The sequence below is a fragment of the Salvelinus sp. IW2-2015 genome, linkage group LG30, assembly GCF_002910315.2.
Source record: "Salvelinus sp. IW2-2015 linkage group LG30, ASM291031v2, whole genome shotgun sequence".
NCBI classification, from domain to species: Eukaryota; Metazoa; Chordata; class Actinopteri; order Salmoniformes; family Salmonidae; genus Salvelinus; species Salvelinus sp. IW2-2015.
The window spans coordinates 14,072,836-14,090,150 of record NC_036869.1 but is presented as its reverse complement, the minus strand read 5'-3'; the positions used below and the strand labels follow the sequence as shown (position 1 = coordinate 14,090,150).

General features: G+C 39.2%; 2 protein-coding genes across 5 annotated transcripts in view; both read right to left on the bottom strand.

Moving 5' to 3' along the window:
- Positions 1-842: 842 nt before the first annotated feature.
- Positions 843-9,263, bottom strand: LOC111955365 (DNA-directed RNA polymerase III subunit RPC7-like). 3 transcript variants are annotated; one of them, XM_023975587.2, is made up of 8 exons: positions 8,877-9,263; positions 8,233-8,375; positions 7,766-7,895; positions 7,031-7,099; positions 6,594-6,650; positions 3,901-3,971; positions 3,638-3,757; positions 843-2,752 (listed from the first exon to the last, which is right to left on the bottom strand). In XM_023975587.2, the coding sequence occupies exons 2-8, from the start codon at positions 8,350-8,352 to the stop codon at positions 2,666-2,668; spliced, it is 654 nt and encodes a 217-aa protein (XP_023831355.1). In that variant the 5' UTR covers positions 8,353-8,375; positions 8,877-9,263; the 3' UTR covers positions 843-2,665. The 3 variants fall into 3 exon arrangements, with proteins under 3 accessions (XP_023831355.1, XP_023831354.1, XP_023831356.1); XM_023975586.2 differs by lacking the exon at positions 8,877-9,263 and adding an exon at positions 8,551-8,780; XM_023975588.2 differs by lacking the exon at positions 8,877-9,263 and adding an exon at positions 8,500-8,588.
- A 564-nt stretch (positions 9,264-9,827) lies between these two features.
- The window catches only part of LOC111954996 (transcriptional repressor p66-beta-like), a 46,215-nt gene continuing 38,727 nt past the window's right edge, over positions 9,828-17,315 (bottom strand). For both annotated transcript variants that reach the window (XM_023974998.2, XM_023974997.2), the window contains exon 11: positions 9,828-14,668. In XM_023974998.2, the coding sequence (XP_023830766.1) occupies positions 14,532-14,668 (137 nt within the window). In that variant the 3' untranslated portion in view covers positions 9,828-14,531. The remainder of the gene's footprint in view (positions 14,669-17,315) is intronic.

Genomic DNA, 17,315 nt, shown 5'->3' with positions numbered 1-17,315 from the left:
GCAAAGGAGAACATTTGCTACATGCTTTTGTGAAACTCATCCTACACTAAACACAAATATAAACTCAATATGCAACAATTTCAAAGATTTAACTTTATTTTCCCCTAAGCCTACCACCCCTCCCCTAATTTCAGTTTACTCCAAAGATTTTACTTAGTTAGTTAATATAAGGAAATCAGTCAATTGATAAATTAATTAGGCCCTAATCTATGGATTTCACATGACTGGGTATACAGATATACATCTGTAGGTCACAGTCAGATACCTTAAAAATTAGGGGGTGTGTATCAGAAAATCAGTCCGTATCTGGTGTGAACAGATACTGGCCTTTACATAGAGTTGATCAGGCTGTTGATTGTGTCCTGTGGAATGTTGTCCCACTCCTTTCAATGGCTGTGCGAAGTTTCTGGATATTGGTGGGAACTGGAACACGCCGTCGTACACGCCCCAAACATGCTCAACGGGTGACATGTCTGGTGAGTATACAGGCCATGGAAGAACTGGGACATTTTCAGCTTCCAGGAATTGTGTACATATCCTTGCGACATGGGGCCGTGCATTATCATGTCAAAACATGAGGTGATGGCGGAGGAGGAATGGCAAGGATGGGCCTCAGGATTTCGTCACGGTATCTCTGTGTATTAAAATTGCAATTGTGTTTGTTATCCATAGCTTATGCTTGCCCATACCATAACCCCACCGCCACCATGGGGCACTCTCTGTTCACAACGTTGACAGAGAGTCAGAAAACCGCTCGCCCACGCAACGCCATCTGCCTGGTACAGTTGAAGAACACACTTCTCCAGCGTGCCAGTGGCTATTGAAGGTGAGCATTAAACCACTGATGTCGGTTATGTTTATATTTTTGTTCAGTACATAATATTACTCACTTTTCAGAAGATGTGACACTAGATAACTTGAACTGAAAGCAATAAAGACTGCAGCAACTATTCCTTTGGAGGAACTGTACTCCTTACCTCAGGCTAAACCACAAAACCATAGGCAATACAATGTAAGGCAAACAAAGTTGACCTGATATGAAGCAACGTGTTCCACTGGTTAGTTCACACACATATCTGAGGAAGTTGTGCTGTTTACATGTCTTTCCCTTGCCTTTAGATAGAGTAGGCCTAATGTAAACGTTTAATTCCACACCCAAAACATTTGCAATACAATGGTATGCACTAGCTCATCTGACTCTGGGGAAGTAGATTAAGGGCCTCATTGCCAAAATCCCAAAGTATCCCTTTAAAAAGCAGCCAGGGGCTATGCAGAGTGGGCTTACACACACAAGCAGTTGATTTGTTGCGCACAGCCTATGCTGACTACACAGTCTTCCGTTCCTAAAAAGGAACTAACCCCAGGACTAGGTCCCGACACAGTAGCAATGGGTATCATTTCCCTTAGCAACTAGATGAAAACATACACTGAGTATACAAAACATTAAGACAGACTGACCAGGTGAAATGATGATCCCTTAATGTCACTTGTTAAATCCACGTCAAATCAGTGTAGATCAAGGGGAGGAGACAAGTTAAAGAAGGATTTTTAAGCCTTGAGACAGGGATTGTGTATGTGTGCAATGGGCATTTTTTTTTAATGGAAGTGCCTTTGAACGGGCTAGGGTAGTAGGTGCCAGGCGTAACGGTTTGCGTCAAGAACTGCAACGCTGCTGGGTTTTTCACACACGCTGTTCAAGGAAATGGAGGATCACTCCCTTTAACGGGTAGTATAAAAAAAAACATTCTGGGAGCTCACCACTATAAATTACCAGGAATTCAGCTCAAAAAATACTTTTAACATGTCATGAGTTTACACACCCAATTCCATCCCTGCTCCTTTTAAATTGGCAATGGTGAATAACTTTTTTTGTCAACTGCATAACCTACCAACTACACACAGTGAAGATACACCACACCTGATTTACCTTGGAATAATATGCCATCTGCTGGTTGGTTGATACAAACAAATATTTACTCTGGTTCTTTAAAATGTATTTAGACTCAAATTCAACACTTTCAAATTGTCAAATTGCATAACATAATTTGACATTACAGGAAAAAAATATTTAAAAAGAATACACACCATTTCTTTTGATTGCAACTATTGTTTTCAATGTCTTAGCCAACATTTGATTGTCGTATACACTTTTAAAAAATACTTACACCAAGGAATTACAAAAGCTAAAATACCTCTCTAAAACATGTCTTTACTTTAAAAACCACAGACTACTGCAATTGTACATGTGTTAATTAAAACCATAAAATCTATTAAAGTTATAAAAGGCATCAATAGCCTGTAAATACATCAGCTCCCATTACTACCTCAACATAGCTGAAGAAAGGGGAACAGTCAGTATGACTAGTTAGTATCTTTGGCACTTTAAATCACCACACACAATAAGAAAATGTCTGAGTATTCTCTCTAGATGTCTACATTGAGCCACTGTTTCCACCAGCAGCCACCATCTTCCATGTCTTGGATCTAGGTTATCAGATAGCAGCATATTGTTCTTTCCATGTTTTAGACTATACCGGTCAATGTCTTTGTTCCCATGGCCAATGACTCCACAAGTAATTAGAATACTGTAACTACGTCCGCAGGGAGGATAACTCAAAGCCATCTCTTTTTGTCTATTCAGTGTTATCAGCACTCTTACGGTCTCTCAGTAGGTGGCTTCGTCCATGTTGTCGTCACTGTCCCCTCCAAACTCCTCTCCATTGTCAAAGTAAGACATGATGTAGTCGGTATCCTGGAACACAGATGATGATGATCATTGAGCTATGCGAGGAGGAATGATAGCCTACCAAGTGAACAATGGCTCCCCGGTCCACTGGCTTGTCAACATCTTTTTCAGTGTTGCTTCTCTTCATTTTCCCACTTGTCTGTGCCTCCTTAGTATAGTAGCTAGCTAGTTTGATTTGCGCTGTTTTTAGCATGTTTGACATAGCTATTCAACCATACATTAGAGGAAGAAGGCATCTTACTTCATCTAAATATTACTCCTTTGTGAACTTGTATGACGTTTCTGTCAGTATTCTTTTGGGGAGATTAATCTAGCAAAACATCATAGAACACTTATGGCCTGCATAAATACAGATGTGTCTGTCACAAACTCAATGGCACGGGAAACTTTGAAGGCCGGACCCAGTTGATAGAATGTGGCAAGTTCGCTAGCTAGAGCGCTAGCTCAAGACAGACAGGAAGAGCGGACAGAAGATTAAAAAGGACAACCTGAACCAATCTCCATGCATAGCCATGGTGACTTACAGAAGATATGCATTTCATCAGGGTATTAGCTGTTGGCCAATGTGCCCGGCAATATCTTTATTTTCGTCTTTTATTGACCAAAAGATGGCTGTTACCAGCTAACAAACTTCTGATTAGAAGGTGAGGATTTTACGGAGCCTAAACACACCTTAGACACCATTTATGCACCTTTTTTATTTTGTAAATAGCTTTTGAGTAGCTATTACGATAAATTAGCGTTGTTAGCATTAGTTTTACTCGCCGACCATTATCTTCACTGGCATTTCACTTTTTTTTTTATGACTAAATCCCTAACCATAACAATCAGGTTCAAAGCGGAACAAGGTACAAAATGTGACGGGCCTCATCAGTCGCCATTACCCCTTACCTCTTCAAAGTCTTCCTCATAGTCCTCTTCATCTGCCTGTTCTTCTTCCTCGTTCGTCTTCTTTTTCTCCTCGTCCTGCTCTTCCTCAGAGTTCACCGCCTCTTCTTTCTTTTCGAGAGTCTGAAGAGTGTGTTTCCAAGAAACATCAAAAACAGGGCAGGGTACATGCAAATTAGCCCCTAATTAGGAGTAACTAAAAGGTTTGCATTTCTGATCTCTAGTCTCCTTTCGAAGAAAGGTTAGTCGTTTCTGTAATATCCTACCTCTAGCTTGATGAGAATCTCCTCTTTTCCTACAAGAGGTTTCTTTGTCCGTTTAACTTGAGGTGTAGGTCCTAGGAGAGAAGAATGGAACGTGAAGGTTAGCCCAAAAGTAAGTAAATAAAAATAGCAACAAATGGCGCAGGACAGAAGCATGGCCGTAACTAAACTCAGCAAAAAAAGAAACGTCCCTTTTCAAAGATAATTCGTAAAAATCCAAATAACTTCACAGATCTTCATTGTAAAGGGTTTAAACATTGTGTCCCATGCTTGTTCAATGAACCATAAACAATTAATGAACATGCACCTGTGGAACGGTCGTTAAGACACTTACAGCTTACAGACGGTAGGCAATTAAGGTCAGTTATGAAAACTTAGGACACACTAAAGAGGCCTTTCTACTGACTCTGAAAAACACCAAAAGAAAGATGCCCGGGTCCCTGCTCATCTGCGTGAACGTGCTATAGGCATGCTGCAATGAGGCATGAGGACTGCAGATGTGGCCAGGGCAATAAATTGCAATGTCCGTACTGTGAGGCGCCTAAGACAGCGCTACAGGGAGACAGGATGGACAGTTGATCGTCCTCGCAGTGGCAGACCACGTGTAACAACACCTGCACAGGATCGGTACATCCAAATTTGAGACCTTTGGTTCCAACCTCCGTTTCTTTGTGAGATGCAGAGTAGGTAAACGGATGATCTCCGCATCTATGGTTCCCAACGTGAAGCATGGAGGTGGTGGTGTGATGGTGCATTGCTGGTTACACTGTTGGTGATTTCTTTAGAATTCAAGGCAGACTTAACTAGCATGGCTACCACAGCATTCTGCAGCGATACGCCATCCCATCTGGTTTGCACTTAGTGGGACTATAATTTGCTGGACAATGACCCAAAACACACCTCCAGGCTATGTAAGGGCTATTTGACCAAGAAGGAGAGTGATGGAGTGATGCATCCGATGACCTGGCCTCCACAATCACCTGACCACAACCCAATTGAGATGGTTTGGGATGAGTTGGACCGCAGAGTGAAGGAAAAGCAGCCAACAAGTGCTCAGCATATGTGGGAACTCCTTCAAGACTGTTGGAAAAGCATTCCTTATGAAGCTGGTTGAGAGAATGCCAAGAGTGTGCAAAGCTGTCATCAAGGCAAAGGGTGGCTACTTTGAAGAATCTCAAATATATTTTGATTTGTTTAACACTTTTTTGGTTACTACATGATTCCATGTGTTATTCTACGATGTAGAAAATAGCAAAAATAAAGAAAACCCCTTGAATGAGTAGGTGTGTCCAAACTTTTGACTGGTACTGTATGTGTTTGTATATATACATACACACACATATATATACACACACACACACACATATATATATATATATATATTGTACACAAAGAAAATCAATTACGGGTCAACATCTAAATATTGCTCCCAGCGTTGATCAAAGCTCAGAACAGTTATATTTTTGATCTGACAGAGTTCTAATTGCGCCTGCCTCTTTGCGAATGAGTGGAATCATGAACAGTTGTTTGTTGGTTTTGTTCGCCTGCGTTCCCCAGATTTGCCTTTTTAGCAGCATTTTCACCACTCTCTCAAAAGGCTAACTCCAGCCTCTCGCGCCACAGGCCGGCTCAAGTAGGCAACAAGAGCTGCTGCTGACAGTGTGTCTGCGCGATACCAGACAAAAAGCAATTTTAAAAACGTCCCGCGACTCCTGCCGTGTCTACAGACATCCCCCAAACAAACAAAAACTGACTCACAACTGGTAAATAGTCGCTTATGTCAGTCAGGTGGCTAGATGCCCGTAGGACTTCTATTGTAGTAATGTTGAAGGGCTCTGGCTAGTATTACTTAGCCAGTTAGAAGGATGAAGTAAGAAGCTAACGTTAAAACGGAGCCTACCTCAGCAGGAGAAATACATATGTCAATAAGTTCTCATAATAACTTTGCATTACAGAGAGTAGGCAACCTGAGATAGACAGTGATGTGGGCATGTGGCGCTCAGTGGTGAGGCTGAGGCAGGCTGTAATGCATGCAGGAAGAAGCAGAGGAGACAGAGAGAGCGAGGAAGCAAGCAGAGAGAGAGGTTAGTACAGTGGTTCCCAAACGTTGGGTCAAGAAATTCTGTACTAATCTTATCAAACAAGTTATGAACATTAAAAAAATATGATTTGTTTCAATATGAACATCTCCACATGGCCTACCTGCCCTATAGGCCGACATTAAAATGCAAATAATACTGTTCTAAACATACGTTTTTGTTTCGTCGTTGATGGTACGTGTCAGTGTGAATAGTTTCTCATATTTCCCCCCTTTCAGGGGTATAACATTACAACTATATAACTAATAGGCTATGAATGGGTGATAATGGCTAGGGTAATTTTTGCTGTTCTCCAAATAGCAGAAAAAAATAAAAAAAAAAAAAAAATGCAATAACTGAGTTTCAACTTAAAAAGAATAAATTCTTACAGACCTCACTTAAACTCAAAACCTGGTTAGGGACTTGACAGAAGGAGGTTGGAATCAGTTCAATAATGGCATATGTTTCACAAGGAATTCAAAGGCCAAAGTAAGTAGCTAAGCAAATAAGTAAATGAAATTTCACTGAGTATCTGAGAAATAAATCTCAATTGAAAACAATACATGGCTTACACAAAGTTTGAATTCCACACACAAGTCCTTGAGATAAAGCACTCACTTTTACCCCGATTTTCTCTCACTTTAATGCAAAGCTCTTTAGGCAATCTGCTCCAGTCTGAAACGGAACCATAAAAAAAGAGAAACACGTTACCATAGAAAATACGCATTGCATAAAACACACCAGAAATGCATCACATTCAAAGTATGAGTAATAATGACACCACAGCACAAAATTAAAAATCAATTAGTTCAGACAAGAAATTGACTGTCTGGCACCATCAGCTGGACATATAACAAAACTGCATCAAAAGAAAATACCAGAAACAGGACCGACAGTCTGGCTAGGCTAGGGGTGCCAGTGAAGAATACTAGCAGTAGGAAAGTGGTACAGGGAACAAAAGAGTTCATAAAAGAGACAACTGTTCTGTGATCAGTTGAGTGCGGATTCTAACAGCCTGTATTTCCACAAACCAGCCCCAGCCAATCATCACTCACCTGGGCTCCACTCGATGGTGCTGTCCTTGGGCTCTCCGCTCTGGTACTTATCAGAGTAGCGATCGACATCTACATGGGAAACAGCAGCAAGATTATAACTAACAATTTCCTATTCATATAATACCAACCAGGGAAAACATGTAGAACACAATTACAAAACCTTCTATACCATACCATTTGTCTGACATAACAGCCGCCATAACTGGGTACTTTTTTACAAGCATTCAACAATACGATTATAGTGAATGCTCTAATAGAACAGTTTGATTTAAATATTTACATGCTTTGCCCTTACAATCCGGTTTACATGGACAGCTGTTAATCGGGCTACCAATTACAGCAATTATATAATCTTTGGGAAGCCTATTTAATTATGACAAGAGAAACTATTTCACTTCATTCACACCAACAAATGACGTAACAAATGCTTGCAACATTCTTTAAAAGTTTACCAATAATATTAACCACACAACTTTGGAAGCTAGCTCAATCAGAGTTAATAACATTCTATGAATTCTCCACCCCTTAAACTGAGACTCTGCGATATGATGTTGCCACGAGCAGCACCGCAGTTGAGCGCAATATAAGACAATGTACTCACCGAATATCATAGAGTATCTGTGCATGTGCACTTCAATTGCTACAACATGATAACTATCGGACCAAAAAGGCAGAACAGTTTAGCCTCATGCTTAGTTGTTGCTGAAATCATCATGATATTGCCATTTACTCTACCTCTTTTGGGAGCAGCCCGTCTGATGTAGAAAGGCAGGGTCTTGGTGGCGGCCCTCAGCTCCTGTTTCAAAGCAAGCATGTACTCCACCTCCTCTCCTGTCTGCAGGGGCACAGGCTGGACTGGCATGGGCTGAGGTTAAGGAGAGGGAACAGATCAGGAGACTGGGTTGCTATTGTACCACAACACTAGCACTAAGCAAACATGTTACTACGTTTAAATTACTATACAGTATTTAATAATACTGCAAACCGTTTAAAGGATGGTAAGGCTATATAATGTGTCTAAAACAGACAGTGTCCATACAAATCATACTGCACATGTACCTCAGAGAGAAAAATACCTTGAAGAGAAAAAGAAAACATTTACGCATTAAGTTACTAGCAATATTAGATAAGAGCACTATAAGCAATTGTGGCAAGGTGAGTCCAGACTGTGTTACAAGCCCTGACTCCATGTGCACACTCACAGGGAAGAGGGGTGAGGGCTTAAAGGTGGTGGGGGGCAGGCTGTCCCCCCTTCCTATGCCCACATCCTCCAGATTGAAGGTCATCTGTCCCCTTCCACGACCCCTGCCTCTTCCAGCCATGGGGATGAGTCTGTTGCTAAATGCTGAAAGAATCGTGGGAGAAAAAAAATCAGATAGATGTAGCTAACAAATACACATAGCAGCCAGTATTGTGGATATCTAACTCGCATTTTGGAGTGGGCTCCCAACACTAGGCTCCCAATTTACCTTTGTTTACAAATAACTAGTAACATTAACTAGCTAACTTTGGGTAGATACCGTTCGTTAGGTAGCTAGCACTCAACGACGGCATGGAAGTCCATACAGAATAAGAAAGCTAGCTAGCTATTGCATTTCACCCTGGCCCTACTGACTCTTCTGTATCGTCTTGGAATCTCGAAAGTTAATTTCACACATGATTACACCAAATCCTTAGCAAGCAAAATATATAGCTACAGTAGTTAGCTATGATACTTGAACTGCCGGCAAGTGACCTCTCCAGTGCAGCATTGTTTGCATAGCCAGCTAGCTATTATTGGCTGGCATTCAAGCAAGCTAATGTAATATTTGGCAGCTATTCTATGACATTATACTTTTTCACGTACCTACAATGTGTCAGTTGAGATCGTGAAATATAGAGCCAAGCCCTGAAACGTACAGTATAAAAACCAAGCCCAACAGAATCCAACCCAAATATCTTGAATGGCTAGCTAACTTAGTAGTAACGTTAGAAATGCTGCAGTCTGCAGAGCCCAAACCAGATCCACTGGCTTGATAGCGATGTAGCCAACGTTAGTCTGACGATTAGGCTTGCAGGCTGGGCGTTCTAATACACTACAGTGCAGGCTATAATGCGTATGTTGTTTTTCCTCTTGATACATACATAGCTTATTATACTGTATAATATGAAAAAAAAAATCTGAGTAAGCCCACACGTGCACAGACTGCCGGATGTTTTCAACTGGAGTACACGTGTGTTCCGTCGGCATTGAATGTCTCAGGAAACATATTCTGTGCGCAATATTTTTTACCCTACTGTCTGTACTGGTATAACGTTAGAATTTAACCTTTATTTTTTTATAGAATAATTGTTACTTTAATCTAGCATAATACAATTTCCCCACAAAAAAATGTGGTAGCGTTTTTTAGCAGTTCATTTATTAATTATTCTGTCTGAGCTATAAGGAAAAACGTCTCACAACATATTCGTGCTCCCGACTGCCACCATGCAGCACTATTATTCCTTACGTTTTAAGTTTTGGGATTGTTTGAGTAAGAAACTGACGGAAAGGGGGATGGATGGATACCTAGTCAGTTGCACAACTAAATGCATTCAACCGAAATTAATCTTCCGCATTTAACCCAACTCCTCTTAATCAGGTGTGTTTAGTTTGGAGTGCGTTTTATATTTGCATGTAAGCTTTGTGGTTGTGTTGCTGAAAAGGTTAGCCTCTTAAATGGCATGTAAATGCCAAATTATTACTTTACACATCTACCCCTATAGACTTCACAGGAAAACAATGTTTTTGTAGAACACAAGTCATAAAATCCAGAAGTAAATCGTTCCATCCTTTATTAAACATAGCTTGCAAGAGATAAATATTACAAAGTTATTTCCTCCAAAATTAGCTTATTTTTTCAGTCAATGCATAATCGTTATTAATCAACTGGCAGTATTCAAACAGCATTAATATTTTTTTCTTTTAATTTTTATTTGAAGACAGTTAAATATCAAGTGTGTGCAAAAGGTCAGGATTTACATTTGAAATCAAAATAAAACAAAAAGGGCTTTTTTTTATAGGATCAAAATTCATTTTAATGTTTTCATCCATTCCCCAATGTCCATTCAATTGATACAGATTGAGTCATTATCAATGTCATTTTTTTCTCACAAATGTAATATACAACATCAACATTATGCAATGTTCAAACTGAGGAATTGCAGTTAATTTTATATGTATAAAAAGAAAAGATTTCAGCATATTCACATCAAATTTAGAAAATGATTTGCAATAAATCCCCCCCTCCCTCCCCTTCAAAAAGTTACCTGTATTTCCAACAATAACTAATATGCCAAGAGTAAATGAAATTATACCAATAAAATAATATTATAAATTTGTGTAGCCAGGAAATGTGATCAGTCCTCCATCAGAATGACATCACGATTAGTAAACCCCATAACTAACACTGTCCTGATGGGCAGCTTTATCTGCCTTAAAATGTTTTAGTCACAACCCCATTCTTTTTTAACTCACTTATATGGCAGTCAATATACAGTATTGTCAGTTTGATAACGCCATGAAAATTCCCCCAAAACAGATGTTGACCAGAACAAAATGGTGATGAGGGCAATATTTCACTCATCTCCAACAGCTCCTAGCACACTAGATTAAAAACAAATACTTAAAAAAAAAAAGACAATTTAGACAATTTATATGTTCCAATGGAAAACATGAGCATTACAAAATGTCACATTTTCATATTAATAGAAATATGGAAGAAAGCAAAGGAAATGTACATGTTTTAACTTGTCATTTCAGACATGGGTAGCCCTGTAGTTCAGTACAGAAATTGAAGTCAACAAAACACAGAGAGATCTGTGGATTTGATGACCATCCCGGGGTAGTACTGTCCGTCAGCGCTTTGATCCATGCCACATCCTCACACATGAAGTCTGCATGGGCTCAACCAAAGTAAGAAATACACTGAACAGTGTTGAGTTTCTAATAGAACATACAACAAACATACGTGAACTTGACATTCTTCACGCTCGAAGCATGTGGAATGGATCTAACTCCATCAGAACAATGACCACTTTTCCAGCAAACACTACTTACTACAACAACAAAAAAATACATCCAGGGAGAAAATGTGTAAAAAAAATAAGAGAATAATAATCCCATACATTTTGCACATTTGTTACACAATAATACACAGTGATCACAAAACGAAATGACAAGCTTCACTATATTCATGGCTTTTTGTTTGCTTTTCTACACAATATACCATTTTTTTTTGAAGGGAGAAAAAAAGCTTATGTACAATAAGTCATTATTACTTCTGACCTAGCAAATATCGTGTCATTTTTTATTTCAGTCAATAAAATGTTGTTTAATTATTGTTTTTATTTTTTCTTGAAAACTTAAAACATTACAAACAAAACAAAAAATTAACTGAATTGAGACATCAGAAATAGAAGAATGACATTTAAAAACCCTAAAACATTTGACATTTAAAAAAAGAAAAAAGATTGGTTGAAATTACCAAGGTGTGTGGATTCATCTATTACAGTCTGCAAGAGAGAGAAAGGATCTTCAATATACAAGTCCAGCTTTGTAGCAAGAGGACATAGGGAAAAAAATGAGACAGCCAAATCAAATATATGATGGGGTGGGAAAGAAAATGTACCCCAACAAACATTTTTTTTATGACATCCTATACTAACCAACCACAAAAGTGGGAATTGATTGACAATTGTATAAGCAACAAAAAAACTCTCTTCTGAATGTAAACTTCCATTCACATCTACATATTGCACCTGCCAATCAAACCCAAGGTAGTTTCATAATGACTTGGTGTGTGTTCAGTATAAATAACTTACGAGAACTAGGAAAGGGAACTTGAAATTTCATAGGCCACTGCATGAGTGCACTTGACACACCAAATCTGTGTTTCCAGTGGGCAGAGCTTGTATGCAATCTTCAGACTACTCTGCCGTAGGACTAAATGTAAGCCCGTCATGGCAGGCCTGCCAAACTGCACACACCCAGTGATAGTAGTGTTAACTATCATGAGATTGATCCAAATCAGTAGATTACCTTGTTGGTTCAGCTCCTCATAGCTTCCACTCTAACAGTGTTGGTCATAATCTCACAACCAAACCATACAGGTTGTCAGTGCATAAGATGGTGAAAAACCCCAAACTCTTTCTTGAGGCCAGTGAACAATACAGGTCAGACATTTTTAAGTGCCAATATTATTGCAGTGTTTCCATTGGGTCTTTCGATGGTCCTTTGGCTTTACTTAAGTCTCTCTATGGCCATTGGGATGGTGATGTGCCCTAACCCTTTATTCTATAACCTATTTGACCAAAAACTGACATAATACGCTGTTGAGCCCATGGCCTACAGGGGCAAATGTTTTATGTCATTCAACGGTTGACCTAAACTCCTGATATAGTGAGAGGTGAAATTGCAAAGATAGGTTATAGCAGTAAATAATGCAACAATCCTCTAAAAGCCCGAAAGACTGAAAACTGTGACGCTGAACCTAGCACAAACTAAAAGTCCTGTCTGKTCTTCCCAAGACTAGCCATAAACCCCCTATAGCTTCTACACGGACACACATGTAAAAACGTATCTCTTTGGCCAACGAGACAAACCCCAAACTGATTGAAGATCTGCTGGTCGACCTCTCTCGGAGTAATACTGCATATTTACTGAACACTGCTTTAATGTATTGTATGACGTGTAGCAAACTTAACTTCAAAACCAAACCGAAAAACAAACATAGAAAGTGCTGCTGGTGAAATGTGTGTGGCAGTGGTAAAAGAGTGTTGACAGGCGTGAGAGACCATGCTTGTATGACCGATGCCCCAAAGGACAATGGGGGGCAAAAAAAGGATAAAAACAATTTGGTGTCAGTGCCAGCGTTAACAAACCTGTTCAAATCATTGAAAAGATAAGAGGGTTAACCAATTGAATGTCGTCTGATACAGTCCACATGAACACTCTGGACAATGGTCTCTCTCCCGACTCTCTTGTAGACAATCGGATGACATCCACACCTTGGGGTACCTGGGAATTATAACATTATTACATTTTTAACCTTTTATTTTTATTTTATTCATAATAAGAAAAGTGCTCCTCGAGAATGAGGCATCTCGTGTGCATTGCCTGAACACGATGATTGATCCATCTCTCCCATTTTCTAGATAAATCCATATCAGTCTCCTTTCTCTCAAGCTAGCCATCAATACATAATCCATATAGATATTTGAATAGTTTCAATCTGTTCACTATTTTTTGATAGTTATCGTCTCCTGGGACAAGTATCTCACAGATACGCAGCCTTTTCTACAGGAGACGGCGAAAAATAAAAATAAACTCATCAAGAAAGCCTACAACAACAAGAAAACAAATAACATGCCACTGCCACCTCCTGCTCGAGTCCTCTCCATTTCCCTCACGGTACCATAAGGAACAGTTGGGTTTAGAAAGGTTTGAAGTCTCTGCATACTCTGAAAGTGAAGGCATTGAGGGGCAATGGAGAATCTTGGGGGCAGCTTTCATGACCCCATTTTCAGGCCTGTGCCAAGCAGTGAGATGGGACGATACGCCACAGTCCAAAATGGCTGCCAAGCTCCTTCTCTATGCAGACCATTGCCTCCACCGGTGACATGGCAGGTATTTTTTCTCACCGCAAACACCGGTGGACTTTCCTGTGCTTAGTTCATAGATTTTTTAAAACCTATCTGCTCCTTAGTGCGTACTTTCTGAATTTTCTCGCTTCCATTAATACTGTGTCAAATAAAAATATGAATAGTGCTTCCTGGTCATGATCCGTCATCTTTGCTGGTCGACTCAAAGCAGGGCAGTCAGTCATTGGACCAGTGTCCAGTTAGATCCGGTTCATTCCACATGATCGCCCTCTTACATAGCGATATGTCCATCTCTTTTGCTGCGTTGAAACTTCACAAGAATCCAATCCATAACAGAAGGTGGCTTTAAACATTTTGAAAACTAAAGAACCATACATATGGAGTGTAGAAGGGGAGTAACTAAAATACAATTATGCCAAAAGAAAAACAATGATATCCTAAAGCAACCCTGCATTAGTCCCCCCCCCCAAATAAATAAAAGTAAAGGTATGAACTGAAAGGCGCTCTACGTAGCATAACAATAAAAAAGCTTAATAAGAGTAATAGTAACTGAAGCGGTAACAGTTATCATAATAATAATAGTAACAACGGCAATAATAGTAGTACAAATTATTTGAGTCTTCGAAATAATTTTGCTATAGTAAGAAAGTCGAGAAGATGCACTGACAGTTTGGTTGTCTTTTGTCTGGCTGATTGTGTCGTTTCTCAGGCTGATTGTGTCGTTTCTCATGGGTTAGTTTAGGTAGGCACACGGACAGGCACTGCATGCAATGGGGTGGGGGAGGTGGTCAAGTTTTTTTTTTGTGAGGGCATGGTGGCGGGGGGGAGTTGAAGGTGGTCCTTGGGGTGGGGATTGGGAGGGTGGGGACAAAGGGGGGGTTCATTTCTGTCCGTTGATGGACTGTGATATGGAGCGCGGCGGGATCATGTCCAACAGGTACTCCCTCTGGCGGTCAGCTAAGCTGGAGCCCTTGTGGGCCCCAACCCCTCCTTGGTTCAGGTATGCAATGTTCAATCCTGACAGAAAAGGAGAAAGAGATCAAGAATAATAGAGAACGAGAGAAAGAGACAGAGTTCAAACAAGAGGTTGAGAGAATGAACAAGGAAAGGGAAGTTAAAAGGACAGAAAGAGAGAGAGAGAGGAAAAAGAAAGAGAGGAAGAAAGAGGAACACATTCAATAAAACCCTTGTACCCACAACATATTTAAAAATAAAAAATGTTCCAGTCGGCTGTGTCTGTTTTGCCCACCAGGGTTGGGGTCAATTGCAATTTAATTTGAAATTCAAAATGTAACACTTGATTTTACTCACGAAGCGGAGAATTTACATTGAATTCAATTAAAGTTTGACAATTTTCAAGTTATGGAATTATGATTGAATTGGAATTAGTGTGTTTGAATTGGAATTGTAAAAAAATGTAATTGAATATTTGTACATTTCACAGTTAATGCACTTAGTATCAAAAATTGACCGCAGGAGTTGTTTTAAAATTATTTAAAGTTGTATTTCTATGTCCAGTATAACTACAGTACACTGTCTGAACAATGACATGTTCAGTCTAACAGCCTGAGGGAATTTAATTGGAATTTGTGGAATTGTTGGGGATAATATTGAATTGGCAATTACATTTTTTTTAATAACATAACATTGGAACTTGGAGGGATTGAATTTTCTCTGAATTCAAAGACTAACCTGGAATTTGAATTGAATTTACAGGGAATTTAATTAGAATGTAATTTGTTGAATTAATCCCAACCCTGCTGTCCACCTCACCAGAGATTTCAGAGTTTGTTAGACAATCATAAGGTATGACAATTATTGTTGCAATAATTATTTTATTTATGCTCTCAGTGTGGCCATCTTTGTGAAAAATGTGTAAAGCCCATCGTGTATCACTCCTTTGCTTTCTTTGAACGCTCAACATTTGGCATCACCTTCAGGTATAATGCATTGTAAGACCAGCACGTATGACCCCCATATTATCGTCTCATCATCTCATAATGATCCTGACTGAATTAAAAACAGGCATTTGGAAGATGTTTAAAATGTGCTACATAGAAGACATAACTTATTTTGAGCCTTACACATTATACTAATCCCTTAAGGAAATCAAACCCACAACCATTTATACACTGAGTGTACAAAACATTAAGGACACCTGCTCTTTCCATGACATAGACTGACCAGGTGAAAGCTATGATCCCTTATTGATGTCACTTGTTAAATCCACTTAAAATCAGTGTAGATGAAGGGGAGGAGACAGGTTAAAGAAGGATTTCTAAGCCTTGAGACAATAGAGACATGTATTGTGTATGTGTGCCATTCAGAGAGTGAATGGGCAAGACAAAAGATTGAAGTGCCGTTGAATGGTGTAAGTGCATGTGCACCAGTTTGTGTCAAAACTGCAATGCTGCTGGGTTTTTAAGCAGCATTGCAGCTTCTTCTACAATGTAGAAAATAGTAAAAATGAAGAAAAACCCTTGAATGATTAGGTGTGTCCAAACTTTTGACGGGTACTGCATATATACACACAGCACCAGTCAAAAGATTGGACACATCTACTCATTCCAGGGTTTTTCTTTATTTTTACTATTTTCTACATTGTAGAATAATAGTGAAGACATCAAAACTATGAAATAACACATGGAATCATGTAGTAACCAAAAAAGTGTTAAACAAATCAAAAATACATTTTATGTTTGAGATTCTTCAAAGTAGCCACCCTTTACCTTGGTGACAGCTTTGCACACTCTTGGCATTCTGTCTCCTCTGAACAGTTGATGTTGAGATGTGTCTGTTACTTGAACTCTGTGAAGCATTTATTTGGGCTGCAATTTCTGAGGCTAGTAACTCTAATGAACTTATCCTCTGCAGCAGAGGTAACTCTGYGTCTTCCTTTCATGTGGCGGTCCTCATGAGAGCCAGTTTCATCATAGCGCTTGATGGTTTTTACGACTACACTTGAAGAAACTTTCAAAATTCTCCATATTGACTGACCTTCATGTCTTAAAGTAATGATGGACTGTCGTTTCTCTTTGCTTATTTAAGCTGTTCTTTCCATAATATGGARTTGGTCTTTTACCAAATAAGGCTATCTTCTGTATACCAACTTTACCTTGTCACAACACAACGGATTGGCTCAAACGCATTAAGAAGGAAAGAAATACCACAAATGAACTTTTAACAAGGCACACCTGTTAATTAAAATGCATTTCAGGTGACTACCATATGAAGCTGGTTGAGAGAATGCCAAGAGTGTGCAAACTGTCATCAAGGCAAAGGGTGGCTACTTTGAAGAATCTCAAATATAAAATATATTTTGATTTGTTTAACACTTTTTGGTTACTACATGATTCTATATATGATATTTAATAGTATTGATGTCTTCACTATTATTATACAATGTAGAAAATAGTAAAAATAAAGAAAAACCCTGGAATGAGTAGGTGTGTCCAAACCTGACTTATACAGTGGGGAGAACAAGTATTTGATACACTGCCGATTTTGCAGGTTTTCCTACTTACAAAGCATGTAGAGGTCTGTAATTTGTATCATAGGTACACTTCAACTGTGAGAGACGTAATCTAAAACAAAAATCCAGAAAATCACATTGTATGATTTTTAAGTAATTAATTTGCATTTTATTGCATGACATAAGTATTTG

What these genes read in the sequence shown, in the direction of transcription:
- LOC111955365 (XM_023975586.2), bottom strand. Translation starts at nt 8,584, where the DNA reads ATGCCGTCGTTGAGTGCTAGCTACCTAACGAACG. An exon ending in AGCCCTCACCCCTCTTCCCT is followed by an intron (nt 7,896 to 8,232) that starts GTGAGTGTGCAC and finishes CCTTAACCTCAG; the next exon opens with CCCATGCCAGTCCAGCCTGT. An exon ending in AGATTCTCATCAAGCTAGAG is followed by an intron (nt 3,758 to 3,900) that starts GTAGGATATTAC and finishes CACACTCTTCAG; the next exon opens with ACTCTCGAAAAGAAAGAAGA.